We start from the raw sequence: 15,341 nt of genomic DNA, 5'->3' as shown, positions 1-15,341 counted from the left end.
ATTCAAACGAACTGGGACATTTTCATTTTGATAGGAGAACTTTGTGAACCCATGCGATTTTCACACCTAATATCAAATTGGTGTCATCGCCAAGTCACGTTTAGAAACGTTTTGATGCAAAACAACCCGTTTAAATTTTCTCCTCCGTTGTTTGTCCAATCAAGCTGAAAAATAACTAATTTAATTAACTGATAAAATGATGCGACGGATTTGGATAATGAGATGAGTGGATGATTAAGCTTTAGAATAATGTTGGTCTTTAAAAGAGTTATTTTCCAAAGGCGTAATGCACATTTGTTTTATACTGAGTGCTTAACTTTTGTATGTGATTGTAAGTGGTAAACATATTGTTACTTAGCTATCTTTTCTCCATGATTATACATTGTAAATAGAAGGTATACATAGCATTTGAGTTCATTACCAGTCTTGTTTACAATTAGACTAGCTTCTTCCTTTCAGTTCCTTCACCTTCTTTTACGACTTAGGTAAAATGAAAATGTGCATAAATAGGGAGTTGATAAACATATAATTCATTCCTGTTTTAGATCAATCTTTGGGAATCCATTTATGATCAGAGTTTACAATCGTGTTGTTGAAATCAGATATGATTCGAGAGGAATTATGTGTTGAACGATATTCATTGGAATTACTAAATCACTCATTCACTTTAGTTTAACACATTACTTTGGATTTTTGTGAATTCATTGACAGACGATCTGAATTGTATCATTTTAATCAGGATATTTAAGACTATTTGACTTCATGTGGGACATTCTGTATTTTTTGGATGAGTGATGAGCCATTTAGGATTATTTTGAATATATTGCACAATATTGGAAGTGTCTTTTAAATTTTTAGTGTGTATTGTGGAGAAATAAATTGATTGTTGATTTTAATTAAATCCTTGGTTTAACTTTCTTTATGTTACATATCTTAAGACATGGATTCATAATATTGGAGATAAGTATAGCTTTCTCTAAATTTTAAAACAATTTCAATAATTTATTTTTTTTTTTCAAAATCTATCTTCATCATGTTATCGAAATATACCTAGCATATTATGCCAATGATGTAAATTGAATCACCCATTGTAATTTTAAGCTATGATGAAATCGTTATGTTATATACACTTTAAGTCCTATCCAGTGAGAGTAATTCAATATACAGTCAGTATAAGTTGTTATGACTATATTGTTTATGTTGATTTGTATTTGGATTAAATATATAGTAAACATTGCGTTAGTTGACTTAGGATTTTTATATGATATAATGATATAGTGATAACTGATTTCCATAAACACGCACATAATACAAATTGCATATTAGTCAAATTCAAATATTCATAATGAAAAAAATTATTACAGAGTCAACAGGTTAGGAAAGTTTTAGTTAAGTGGTACTCTTGTATTGTTGAATGTTCCAAGAATGCTGACAAGCATTACCTTCGATTCTTCCAATTTTCCAGGTAGTAACTCAACTTTCATGTTCAAGTACTTTGCAGTAACGGTTTGGTCATCATCTGAACTGGCGATTGGACCTTTGAATCACGGGCAAAGAATATAGGATAGTAAAATAGTCATTAATTTAGTAGTTAATAGCCCTGATATTGACTCAAAAATATCTACATTAATTATCTCGATGCACTGAATTAAATGTTGCCTTCGATGTAATAAATGGCATTCACTCCTTTGAATTTGCTGAAACGTATAAATGTCTGAAGCAGCAAAATATATTCTAGTGGACTGTTTTCAGCAAAAAATTGCGTGAGACAAGGAGACAACAAAAATGATAACGAACAGTGCAAAGCTAGGTTTAAACTAGTCTAAACACTTTCGATTCTTATGGAGTCTTTCCCAAGACAACCAAAGAGACACTACAAAACAATAAACACAAAAGAAAACGTTGAAAGAGTTTTATGTCACACCTGATTGTTTTGCACTTCAATGACAGAGATGGCAGTCTAGCTGATATTGACCTATAAAACGAGGAACAATAGAGCCACAACGAATAAAATGAGCAAATTATTTAAACGAATAAATGGGGATTTAAGAATATGGCTGATTGTGTGTGCGTATTGTTGTCCTTTTGGGGTCTTTTTGGTTAAACGCGCATTGTTTCGGCTGGTTTTAGAACTCTAGTTGTTTTTGTGGGCAATTGCAGTTTGTAGTATATCATTACAGTATGGCCGAGGACATGAAGTCTTATCTGAGTGGACTTCTGTTCAGCTACATATTTCTTCCAATTAAATCTGTGAATATTTGTAACTTTTATGTAGGTTTTCGGTTTCTACAACATATATATATATATATATATATATATATATATATATATATATATATATATATATATATATATATATATATGTCATTACATTCTATGTTCTGTACGTTTTGTTTGATCAATTAATGTTCGGGGAACCGCTCCGGTGGCCTAGTGGTTAGAGCGTCCGCCTCGGATGCGGGAGGTCGTGGGTTCGATCCCCCGCCGAGTCATACCAGAGACTTAAAAAATGGTACTAACAGCTGCCTCGCTTGGCGTTCAGCATTAAGAGGTTAGTGTTAGGACTGGTCGGCCTGGTGTCAGGATAATGTGACTGGGTGGGACATCATGCTACATGTCTGCGGCATGATGCCCCAGTGCTAGACATCACTATAAACTGCCACATTGCAGACATCGTAGCGATATGACTGAAAAATTGTTAAAGCTACGTTAAAAATCAAAATCACAAATCATAATGTTCGGGGGTTTTGCCCTTCGTTGTGCTAGAGAAATGTGTTAGTCTGTGTCATATGCTGAGAGGTTCTGAAACGCTTGTTATCACATGAACAGTTGCACCAGTTTGATCTAGGTTTGTGTTTGGCATTAGCTTTGACAAGGGTGTCTTTCAAGTTTAGTTTTCTCCGGTAGGCAACTATTGGTTGGTTCGGCTGATGTGATAAAAAGTCAAAATTTGTTAGCATATGAAAGAAACCAGCGCATTTTCCCGCACGGTGACAAGCGAAACATTGAACACACATGGTCCAATAATGAGAGTACAAAACTGACAATTTAATTATCGCATTATATGTTTGACCTGCGACCTTCACTATGTCGGAAAAAACAAAACATTGAGCAAAAGGATCTATCTTAATAGATCTAACTGGATGCAGAAGAAAGAGAATCTGCTACTAACACCAAGCGCTTTAAATCAAGACGACTCAAAACGGCATAATCGTATAAATATAATCATCATCTATTTATATCCCTAGTTTGTTAGGTTATATAATTTGTTCCTTCAGTTTATGATTCATCAACGTTCCTATTATTATTACTGGGTTTTTAATTATTGTTGATGTTGCTGTCATTATTATTATTATTATTATTGTTATTATTATTATTATTATTATTATTATTATTATTATTATATCACATAAACGAATAATAATCAAGGATATAATCCACGATTATACAACTTTATGTTCAAAACATTGATGGCGGCACTGCTCCTTCTGTTGGTTAAAACCCGATGGGTTGTCAATTCATCGTCGGGAGTTCAAAACCAATTAGGTGCCACATATAAAAGTTTTAACTAATACTTTCCGCTAAACATTCATATAAACATTTGTACATACAGCGAATTATTTAGTGGTTATTGATTGTCTTGTCTCTGTTTTTTAATTGCCTTTCAGAAACAAATATTGAAAGTTAAATAAGCTTAGGGCTAGTTAAAAACTACTGTAACAGTTATATATATATATATATATATATATATATATATATATATATATATATATATATATATATATATATATATATATATATATATATGATCAGTTTGAGAAATATGTCATAACTAATGGCCAAGGATTCCAAGTTTTTTAAGCTCTTTTGTTATCACTTTGTTATTCTCACCAGAGTTTTCTGGAGATGGTCGTCCTTGACCAAGCTGGTTCTTGGCTGTTGTCTGAAACACCTGAAAAACAAACCAAGAACGATATTTGCTCTTCTGATTGAAAGCGGAGACAATTATAGCCTAAAACATTTTATAATCACTCTAATTATATTATGTTGAAAATGTAGTAAATACCACATGTCCTTCTACAAATAAAGCAAGGCTGGATTCATACGACAAATTAGATTTATAGGGCCTGCTACCTGAAATGGTGGCTCGACCTCTTTCCTGTATTAGTGTGATGAAGTAAGAGACTTTAATATCACCAGTTAAACAAAACTACTATGATGTTTAATTTAATTTGCTGATTATTTTAGAGAGAAAATCCCCACAAAACACATATATAAAAGATTATGATTGATTTTTATACAATACAAAGGAATGATCCTTGCAGGTTACAGTTGAGACAATACATTCGATGTGATTCAGGTCTGATTTCTCTGTTACACTGTCGGTTGACTCTTATCAATGAACTAATCATAATAGCATTTTAGTTCGGAAGCGTCATTCTGAATTTTTGTCAAAAAGAACTTGTGTATGATTAGTACTTTCGTAATTTGTCTTTAAGATTAAAGGCTTTTAAGTTTTGTATTATTTAGAGCAAATCATGGTAGGGAATATGCCCTATGATCTGTGCTAAATACTGTTTTTAAAATCCCTCTGTAATAAATAACAAACATAAGAAACAAATTTTATTTGAAAAACTTCAGCCTCTTTATCCTTCACCGATAAAGTTGGAATGCATGTTAGGAGAACATTACGTGTAAGCTATATTATGGAGTTGTTGAAGAAAACAAAACAATAAACACGTGTATTATGCATTAAATTATGCTACATTTACTTGCTGGATTGCCCTGATCTAAAGCTTTAATTTTCGCATGTGCATCAGTTAACCTATCTCGCTACACGTACACCATATCACAAGAAAGTGAAGAGAGAAAGAAAAAAATTCCATTCCTGATATCCAACACCCCAATCCCTGCAAAGGACCAATAGCGTACTAACGGGGACGGAGCAGGGCAGAGCGCAAGAGGTCTTGGGGTGCCAAAACCAAGGGAGCCAGAGGTTTTGGAGCTCCAAAACCCCGTTGTACCTTCATCGTCGCCACGGGTGACATTTACCTTTAGTATGCTAACGCTAGGTGGAGATAAAAAAAAAAACAAGAAACGTTTTTATTCGCATCTCAACTGTATGAGCAGATCACAAAATTGATGCCTTTTAGCTGTTACCTTTACTTGTACAGATGTAATAGCTTTAATCTTCACCTATATCTCAGTGACAATACATACACCATATTAAATATAGTCATACGCATTTTATGAATATATCAACTAATGAAAATGCGTAACTAATTGCATAACATCGTTGGGGAAGCAGTGGCTTCAGCTCTACCAAATATTTGAATACCTATAATACTTTTGATTTTCCCAACCTATGCAATATTTTCAAACATCATGATGATAATAAGTGGAACTTATATTAAAGGGCGGAATGGACCATTTATGTGCATCATATTGCCCAATGTACCGCTATATGTATAATGGTTATGAAAGAAGCTGACTGCGTGTAACTCAGGAAAGAATTAGTCGGATGCACCTACCAAATTTTCGGGACTATTCTGAGAAAATATCATGATAATAATATGTAGAGGGGGTCCTGAACTCGGTCTGAATTTTATGTAACTCTTCACAGCCTGAAATGTTTCATCGGCCACAAGTTGTGGTGGCCACTTAAAACCACCTGTTCCTATTGTTGGGAATGCGACAGAAGACACGCCATCTTTGTCAGCTTGTCTTAAGCACGTATTTACACTGTTGTAGATCAAGGAAGCCTGTAAGAGATAATTATATGGCATCAAATTTAACTTAAGCCATGCTCTCTGTCTCTCTCTCTCTCTCCCTATATATATATATATATATATATATATATATATATATATATATATATATATATATATATATCCCTGTTATAAGCGTGTCAGGATATAGTGTCATTGTGTTTTGATCTCAATTATAAACTAAATGAAATATGACGATATTTGGAATTATTTTTAACACCAAAAAGAGAATAATGTAAATTTCAATAAACTTACTTCGTACTTTATAGAATTCTAGAAATATAAATACTGGTTTAGCACAATATTTGCTGTCTTACTTGTGAGAATAATCAGGAATGTACAACGATTTAAACGAATAACATAGCTAGCAACTCATTTAAGTGATTATAGTCATGAGTATAAATATGTTGATGACGTAAACATTACTCGCTTTCATTCGTACATGCTGATTGCTATACATCCATTATCACGGTAGGGATACATTATGCAGACAAAGTGAACGGGTTGCCAGAATCGATCTTGGATATGGCTTAATTATGTCCATCGCTTGCATCGCGAAGTAGAATATCCTGCAACTAGATAAGACCAAAGGTGGAAGCTAATTACATAAGAAGAAATACATGTTTAGTCTGACTTTACCTGACTTCCTTTTTGTGAGTTGTGGTCCTCCAGTTTTAAATGGTAAACCTTGTTACATCCCCGAATATTACCCGCCCCTGTAATCGCTATGTCTCCTACTTTGATGCCTTTTCCATAATTCTGCTGTAACTCGTTCTCGATTGTTGTCCCTCCTGCGGCTTTCTTAACGGCAGATGGTATTACTCCGTTTAATTTAGGAATTCCTGATGTCGGTGACACGAGTGCCACTGCCTATTACACGCAAAAAATGTATTACTAGAATTACTGGCAAGTGTATGGCAAAGAAGAAACGAAACAATATAATCAATCTTCAAATAGAACTTGTGGGTGTACCAAAGTTCTTAAAAGTGCAGAAGGAACTCGACGCAATCGACGTCTCAAACAAGTTTCAAACAAGAAGTAAACTTATTGGTCTCATCCCTATTACTTATGACAGAACATCATCTGATCAATCACGTTCTTTGTTGAAGCTAAAACTCATCAAAAAATTAATTATGTTCAGCACTCTCCTAATGCACCTTTTTAGACCAAATGAATAATCTAAATATGCATATACACAATTCACACAGTTTTAAATATATTAGGGCAATACAGCATTGTAACTATTATCTTTGGCATTTTTGTTATCTTTTAAAGACACTATTAGTATGCCTTTATGCCAATGGCGTGAAGAGATAATATAAATTGCCTGTCTCCACACCTTATTCATTTTTATAGTTTGTGCACATAGAGATGCTAGTACTTCATTACTACGACGCGGGATGCTGATGATGTACTTTGCATCCATCACATCATGTTCATTAAAAAGTCTAACCATACATTATGTCCAAAATTTTAATTGAAATAAACTTGTTTTAACCTTTCTGAATTTGTCTTGGAAACATAATGCATTATTTGATAGACAATGAGAAACAATTATCGTGAGAAAAAAAGCATAGTGAGTGAGGCATTTGCCTTTAGTTACCTATTTCATAAACCAATCGTATTACGTCATAGTTAGAATAAAGACTAACACGGAAACGGATGCATGCGAGACACGTGCTAAATGGGCATAAATCCGGGTGTTTAAGCATTAGCTTAAACATTCCCACTGGTGTTATAACTTTTGACGGATTTTCGTTGCAAGGAGTATATCTTCATTACATCACTGACTTCAGGAAATTATTTTTTATTGGAACTGTGTCAATCTCAGCAAATATTAAACGCACAACGATCAACCAATGAACGAGTACTGAATATACACTATCAAAATATCTTTACCCCGGAATCTTCAAGTGAGCCGTGCTTGAGGGTGAGACTACAGCCATTTTGAAGTGGATATGTTCCTACGATGAATGGAGATTCAGGCGAAGGGTTGTCTGAATTTGATGAACCCGATATTTTACCTACAGAATGAAATAATTGACTTCACTGTACTATTCATAAGATTTCAACGTGTGCTTTGCACTACATTCATGAAAAATTATTAGTGTTCTTAGAAATTCTTGACCAAACAATAAATGTATTTTCCGAATAACGAATTAAGCACGGTACATCATAGGAAACAAGAGAATATAGAATCAAGAATTTTAAGACACATTAAAAACAACTAGAATGCAGACTATATCACCTATTACTATTTGCCGATCAGGAGTAAATCAGTTGACGATCGGACAATACAATTGTAAGACAAAAAGAACATTTATTTTAAATAGTAATTACTAAAGAAATGACATATACATCGTATATCTTAATGCATCGTTCATTTCGACTGTTTATACATATTAAAAAATTGGTGTCTTTATATAAGTGTAAATACAAGAGCATTTATTCAGAAAATAACGTTCTCTGATAAAAAATTTAAAAAACAAATAAACTAGTTCTCCTGACCATGGACATAATTCAAGAGCTTAAATGTTCATTAAATTGCTCCAGCAATAGTGTGTGTGTGTGTGTGTGTGTGTGTGTGTGTGTGTGTGTGATTTGGATTTTTGACATAACTTTAACAATGTTTCAGTCACATTGCTACGATTTCTGCATTCTGACAGTTTATAAGTGTTTGGTATGAGTTGGACGGGATTCGAACCCGAGACCTCCTGAATTCGTGAAGGACGCTCTAACCACTAGGCCACAGTAACGGTCGTCCAGCAAAAGTTAAGCAAGCGGAAATTAAAGATACCCTTTTTCTTTTTCTCTTCGTCTTTATCTTCCTCTTCCATGATTTCCTCCTCAATATTGGCTACTATTCTGTGTGGACGCTTTGCCAACAAACTTTCTAGTTCTTGCTCGAACGCCTGGTAGACATACGAATGTATATATATATATATATATATATATATATATATATATATATATATATATATATATATATATATATATATATAATAATAAATAATAATAATGAGGACTTTGTATAGCGCCTAGTCTTTAGAAGCTCTAAGCACTTTACAACATTATACAACACCTATAACATAAAAACATATATAATGATATGATTACAAAAACAAACACCATGAAATTAGAAACGTGAAAAACATGCTGAAAATATTTAAGGTAGGAAACATTATTAGGTCTTTAATTTTGTTCTTGCAGTCGAAATAAGTGAGCTTTAAGAGCACTCTTGAATGGGATCACTGTGTCTTTGTGCCTAAGTTCAGTGGGCAATTCATTCCACGTTATATGTATATATATATATATATATATATATATATATATATATATATATATATATATATATATATATATATATATATATATAACCTGACAAAGAATATTTCAAAACTAGCTTTTAACCAGTCCATGAGCCTTAGACTCTCACTAAGGGCATCAGCAAATGCAAATACATAACAATGACAATACAAGCACACAAAAAGCGTTGAAATTTTAAACGTTTCATCGCTGTTTGTAATATATGTATTGCTCCATGTCGCTCCAAACTGTTTAACAGACGATAACAACGAGATGTCATTGCCTTACGAAAAGATGAACAACAAAAGACGCCATCAGCTTTTATAATGTATCGTTGTGTAACTCTAGATTATATCCCGGATGATGCATTGTCTCCTTATGACATTAAAGACCATTACAATAATAATGCCAACAATAACTACAAAAACAGTAGGAATGATAGGTGCCTGAGTGCGTATCTGATGAACAAGATGAATAAACGGGGCTGTAAACATATGATGATTATATTTGCGATTTGGTGCCCTAATTTAGTCAAGATCGGATATTGTCTGGAACCAAATGTCGACTTTCACCGGAGACTAGTACACAGGATTGATTAGCCGTTAGAATATTGCAACAGTACGTGCAGACAAGGTTGCATGTGATCAATTTTGGAGCGAGGGGTGGGGTAACTATACCAATCGAGAAAGACGTATGAAGTGTTCTACAGCATAATTGTTCCAATCCTTTTGTAAATAAAACATGTATCTTTTGAATAATGTTTTAAAACATCAAAACTAGGCGTAGGATTTCGCATTTTTAAGATTTGTCATTTGTTTTATATTTAGGTATGTGTTTGTGTTTTGTCGTATTTGCCATTGACAAAGGGGCCAAAAGGTACCGAATATTTCAAGCTATTTCCACTACTGTACAATGTGTATTGCTAGTTTCTTGCGTATTTGCTGCAATATCTAGAAATTACGATCTCCAGGAATTCGACATACTTCTGACCCCATTTAAACCAAAAATATCATCAAGATTCATGACTAAAAGTCCAGGTTCATTGCAATATTGAATCAACATTGCTGAAGCTGTGTACGGCTTAATAAGTATACGTTAGATTTGTCCGACACATTGTTTTTCTTGTGCAAAATATGACATGTACACGTCATTGTACTTACCATGGTTGTCTCAGAGTCCCTATGATATATGACAATAATGATTTCCTCCAGAGATCCACTTGTCTGTGCCTGGCTGAACTCTGATATGGCATGAGCGAAGCATCGGGCAACAGCGTCTCTTGGATACGCTAGTTTTCCCGTTCCTATTGTGGGGAAAGCGATTGACCTTTTGTCTTCCAACAATGCATACTTCATGCAGGATTTGATGTAACCTTTTAAAATCTGGTACATAAAGAATGTATCAGAGGTTATAAGCATGTAAGAACAGAAACATGAAAGTAATAATAGTTAAGGTAAACTGAAGTTTGGTACTGGCCAATGTCGTCAGTTAGAAAGACAGAAAAGCAATCATATCAAATCCTTTATGTGCAAATATACAAACCCAAAGTATATTTGAATTAGTCATCTCTACTGACATGATTCTTTGTTGTAGCAGGATATGGTAGCTGCTAGTTCGAGTTATTTTGCACGTAGGACCGAGTATGGATATAAATATTTCCATTGTGATTTTATGGTTGCTTAGTCTTGTGTATCATGGGTACAAGGATTTCGACTGTGATTTTATGGCTGCAAAGACGCGTTTCACGGGAGAAAAGAGGATCCAATTCATATACTCTGCACAGAGATATCACCATGACAAGAAATATGTCATTCTAACAAGGAAACAAAATTACAGAATGTTTTTGGACAAAGTATCGTGTTCGTTAACTTAAACATCAATGATCGTACACTGTAAATAACACAGAGAAACGTTGAGTTCTTTAACTTACACATAGAAGATTGTATTCTTTAGCTTACACATAGAAGATCGTATTCTTTAACTTACACATAGAAAGATCGTGTTCTTTAGCTTACACATAGAAATATCGTATTCTTTAACTTACACATAGAAGATCGTATTCTTTAACTTACACATAGAAAGATCGTATTAACTTACACATAGAAAGATCGTATTAACTTACACATAGAAAGATCGTATTCTTTAGCTTACACATAGAAGATCGTATTCTTTAACTTACACATAGAAAGATCGTATTAACTTACATATAGAAAGATCGTATTATCTTACACATAGAAAGATCGTATTCTTTAGCTTACACATAGAAGATCGTATTCTTTAACTTACATATAGAAAGATCGTATTCTTTAACTTACACATAGAAAGATCGTATTCTTTAACTTACACATAGAAAGATCGTATTAACTTACACATAGAAAGATCGTATTCTTTAGCTTACACATAGAAGATCGTATTCTTTAACTTACACATAGAAAGATCGTATTAACTTACACATAGAAAGATCGTATTAGCTTACACATAAAAATATCGTATTCTTTAACTTACACATAGAAAGATCGTATTCTTTAACTTACACATAGAAGATCGTATTCTTTAACTTACACATAGAAAGATCGTATTAACTTACACATAGAAAGATCGTATTCTTTAACTTACATATAGAACGATAGTATTCTTTAACTTACACGTATAAGGTCGTATTCTTAATACTGCACATTGAAGACCGTATTATTTAACTTACAAATAAAAGATCTTATGCTTTAACTTGCAAATATAAAGATCGTATTCTTTAAATTGTACATAGGACGACCGTGCTATTTAACTTGCACACAGAAAGTGCATACTCTTGAAATTTCAGATACAAAGATCGTGTTCTTTCAATTGCGCATAGGAAGATCGTGCTGTTCAACTTCGATATTAAAAGATCGCAGTCTTGAAATTACACATAGAAAGATCATATTAAAATTACACATAGAAGTATAGTAACTCTACAGAGGCATCTGCTTATGGTATACATACAATACAATTTTCAGATTAACGTTAACTGGATTTAATGCACCACAGACGAGATATATAGTATACGTTCCGGAAAACAACTGTTAGCTTAGATGTAAAACACTCGAATTCTTCAAAGAATGGAAACATGGAGAAAATACATAGTGCTACGTACACAATAAGCCTCTTCACTTTGATGCAGGTTAGTCGAAACATAATTGATCTCACGCACCCATATTCCAGTACATAAGCGGTATGTGGAAGGGATGTAACACGTTTCTCTCAAAAAGGTAGTGAAATTTTATTCCCCTGCAACAAAGCATGTTGACTCTCTCTCTCTCTCTCTCTCTCTCTCTCTCTCTCTCTCTATCTCTCTCTCTCTGTTACGAATATCGCTAAATATTAAGTGTATACCACGCTCTCAGCTGGGTCTCTACTTAATTCTGTTATATAATCTCCGCTGTATACCATGCTATCGGCTATCTGTCTACCTAATTTCATTATCTTATCTCCACTGGCAACTTATTTCAAATTATTAAATGTTACGAAGAATTAACTAGGTACCTGTGCATCCTACATTTCGCCATAAATTGTCTGTGACCATTCAGTTATTTTGTAAGCCTCAAATGTATGGGCATATATTGGTATTGCTGAATTAAGTCTTGTCGTTTGCCTCAAATAATATAATGAAATTATTTTAATGCTTCAGAGTTTCTTACTGGCAATGCATCTTATGGATTTAAAAAAATGAACAATTTTCATTTCTATCTGATTAAGAATTATACACTTTACATGCAATCAAATGGTGTGGAAGAAATATTCGGTATTTTAACCGCTTCTGGGAACATTAGTTGGGAAACACTCGGTGACGATAGAAAGTGAGAAAATAATTAGCTTTTTGTATCATATTTCTGATGGCATATTTAATCTTCTCTTTTAGAAAAATTCCCATAATTCTATATAAAAAAGCGCCGTATAATTTTATTGTCAGAATCGCAAATATGTACACTAATTAATATTAACCTCAATTTTTCTTAATATTATTTATTTGATGAGTATTTTTACGACCAAATTCGGCTACCTTTGGTACACACTGACGAAAATGCATTATCTGTGCACACGAAGCACGCCAGTTCAATATTTTTTACGTAAGTTATCACTACCGTGTACTTTTAATTTGTTATACAAAGAACTCAGGATGAAACGATAAGAAGCAATTTTGTAATACCACAAAGTTTCATTGTAAGCTGGAATCGGACCTGCGCAGTGCATCACAAAACTTTCATCCATCTCTCAATTTCCATTGCCCTAACCCACTCAGCCATGCGTTCACCACTCATAATGGATGGCACAATGTCAAAGCAAAGGGTTCTAGGTGCATAATAACTCACTGGGTAATAACTCAAATTTTGCACTCAACTATACGCACAGACCAAATGGATTTCTTTTTTAAATTCAAGTTACATAAATCGGATTAAACTTATAAATTAGCATCTATATAAGACACAGAGAAGATAACGCTTATCCCTAGATCCCGCATTCTATGTATAAAGATGCATCACTGCATGAAAGAACCTAATATAAAATAATTACAACATGGTCAAACATGTTCTGTGTAGCAAACCTCTTCATTCATTTGGCTCCAATCGCCTTCAATCCTCAGATGAAGGATCTGGTCAAATGACATATGCGGTGTATCAGTGACAACATATGAGCCTTTCTGGAGTCCATTTTGCGGTTCTTTTTTCTTGCACTCAGATTCCAAGTCAAACATTCCACCATTACGTGTCGCTGCTTTCAGTCCGTTTGCAATATCTCCACTTAAATCAGGAAATGACGTAGTAGGATTAACGATGATGTCCGCCTAGTAGAAGCAAAATGTGAAAACGTTTTTATTTTGACATTCAAAAGACTCATTAAATCTTGTCACCTGTGTCAGAAAGGAAAGCACAATTAAGCAGACGGTGGTGTTTACAGTATGTTGTCATGTAGTTATTTATCAATATTATAAATTAGTAGAGTATGTTGATTATCCAAAGAAACATAAAACACAGATACAATCATTGAAAAACACGACAAAATTCTTAGGTTAGAAGTATGTTACAAAGAGGAAAATATCAAAATCTGTGGCACATTAATGGAAAGACAAAAGCACTCAAAGGTTTGTTTCTTGCAATGTTATATATATATATATATATATATATATATATATATATATATATATATATATATATATAACAGTTTTTATTATAATCTTATGTAATTCTTTACAATACACTTTGGTTCTCTTTTCTCGTCATTCTTGATTTTGAGTCATTACTTTCTATCTTCCTCTTGTAGCTACTGTACCTTAGTGTGTTCTTCTTTTAGTAAACGTGTCTCTAGATCTTTTTCCTCTTTACATTAATTAATTTAATTCGTTTTATTTTGGTACATTATTTATGACTGTAATTTCGGTTATAGAGCATCCAGTTTAGGCATACTGGTATGAAATAACTGCTAGTTCAATTGGACAATTACACTTCCTGGGCTTCAGAGACAAATTGTAAAACAAGAGCCGATACATTTTTTTTTACATTTTTCATATGTGGAAATTTGCTCATTGCACTTTCAGAAGCTGGCATTTTCTAGCCTGGAAAAATACTTTTTCCCTATTTTAATAACTGCGAAAGATAGTACTTTACACTAATTTAGTCTGATCTTTGGAGCACATGGAATCAGTCATTTTGGTTAACTCTGTGCCTAGAATATGTACAATTTCAATAAGTACAATATCCAAAGAAGTTTCAACCACAGTACATAAAGTAACACAAGTTGTGACAACATTCTATATATTATGCTTTTTGCAAATGCAAACAACTTCAACCTTATACCTACCTGTCACATTCTCAGAAGTGCACAATATCCGTAGAATGCCTTCTTTTCCTTGTTAAATTGCAGTACGCATGCCCAATATCTGTCCTTGTTAAATTGCAGTACGCATGCCCATTTTCTTTCCTTGTTAAATTGCAGTACGCATGCCCAATTTGTTGTCTTGCGCAAACTTTAGAAAACTACTTAAGTTTATAGGATCGTGACTTTTCACATACTTTTTCTAGAAGCTATTCATTATAAAACTATTAAATATTTCATATGTTTCTTCCATGTTAAGTTAACGGATACCCATCGGGCCTTGTATTATCAGAGTTTCTTCATTGTACCATATTAATGTTAATTCTATGGACCAATTTTAACATTAAATTCTCAATTCCCCTATACTGACCCAATTCACGATACCCGAAGAGTGGATATTTTGTTTTCACCCATATCTGA

At 33.4% G+C, this 15,341-nt stretch overlaps 1 protein-coding gene across 1 annotated transcript in view; it reads right to left on the bottom strand.

The window, feature by feature from the left end:
- The window catches only part of LOC149785142 (protein mono-ADP-ribosyltransferase PARP14-like), an 89,039-nt gene that overhangs the window by 33,992 nt on the left and 39,706 nt on the right, over positions 1-15,341 (bottom strand). Inside the window, exons 10-17 of the mRNA XM_089978906.1 lie at positions 13,654-13,893; positions 10,235-10,456; positions 8,566-8,680; positions 7,668-7,792; positions 6,408-6,638; positions 5,532-5,762; positions 3,892-3,952; positions 1,443-1,537 (exon numbers count right to left, since the gene is read on the bottom strand). Of these exons, the coding sequence (XP_089835032.1) occupies positions 1,443-1,537; positions 3,892-3,952; positions 5,532-5,762; positions 6,408-6,638; positions 7,668-7,792; positions 8,566-8,680; positions 10,235-10,456; positions 13,654-13,893 (1,320 nt within the window). The remainder of the gene's footprint in view (positions 1-1,442; positions 1,538-3,891; positions 3,953-5,531; positions 5,763-6,407; positions 6,639-7,667; positions 7,793-8,565; positions 8,681-10,234; positions 10,457-13,653; positions 13,894-15,341) is intronic.

Source organism: Sinohyriopsis cumingii, chromosome 13 (assembly GCF_028554795.1).
Source record: "Sinohyriopsis cumingii isolate HCF-2022 chromosome 13, ASM2855479v2, whole genome shotgun sequence".
In the NCBI taxonomy this organism is placed as follows: Eukaryota; Metazoa; Mollusca; class Bivalvia; order Unionida; family Unionidae; genus Sinohyriopsis; species Sinohyriopsis cumingii.
Note: the sequence above shows the minus strand (reverse complement) of the source record. Positions and strands in the feature narration are given on the sequence as shown.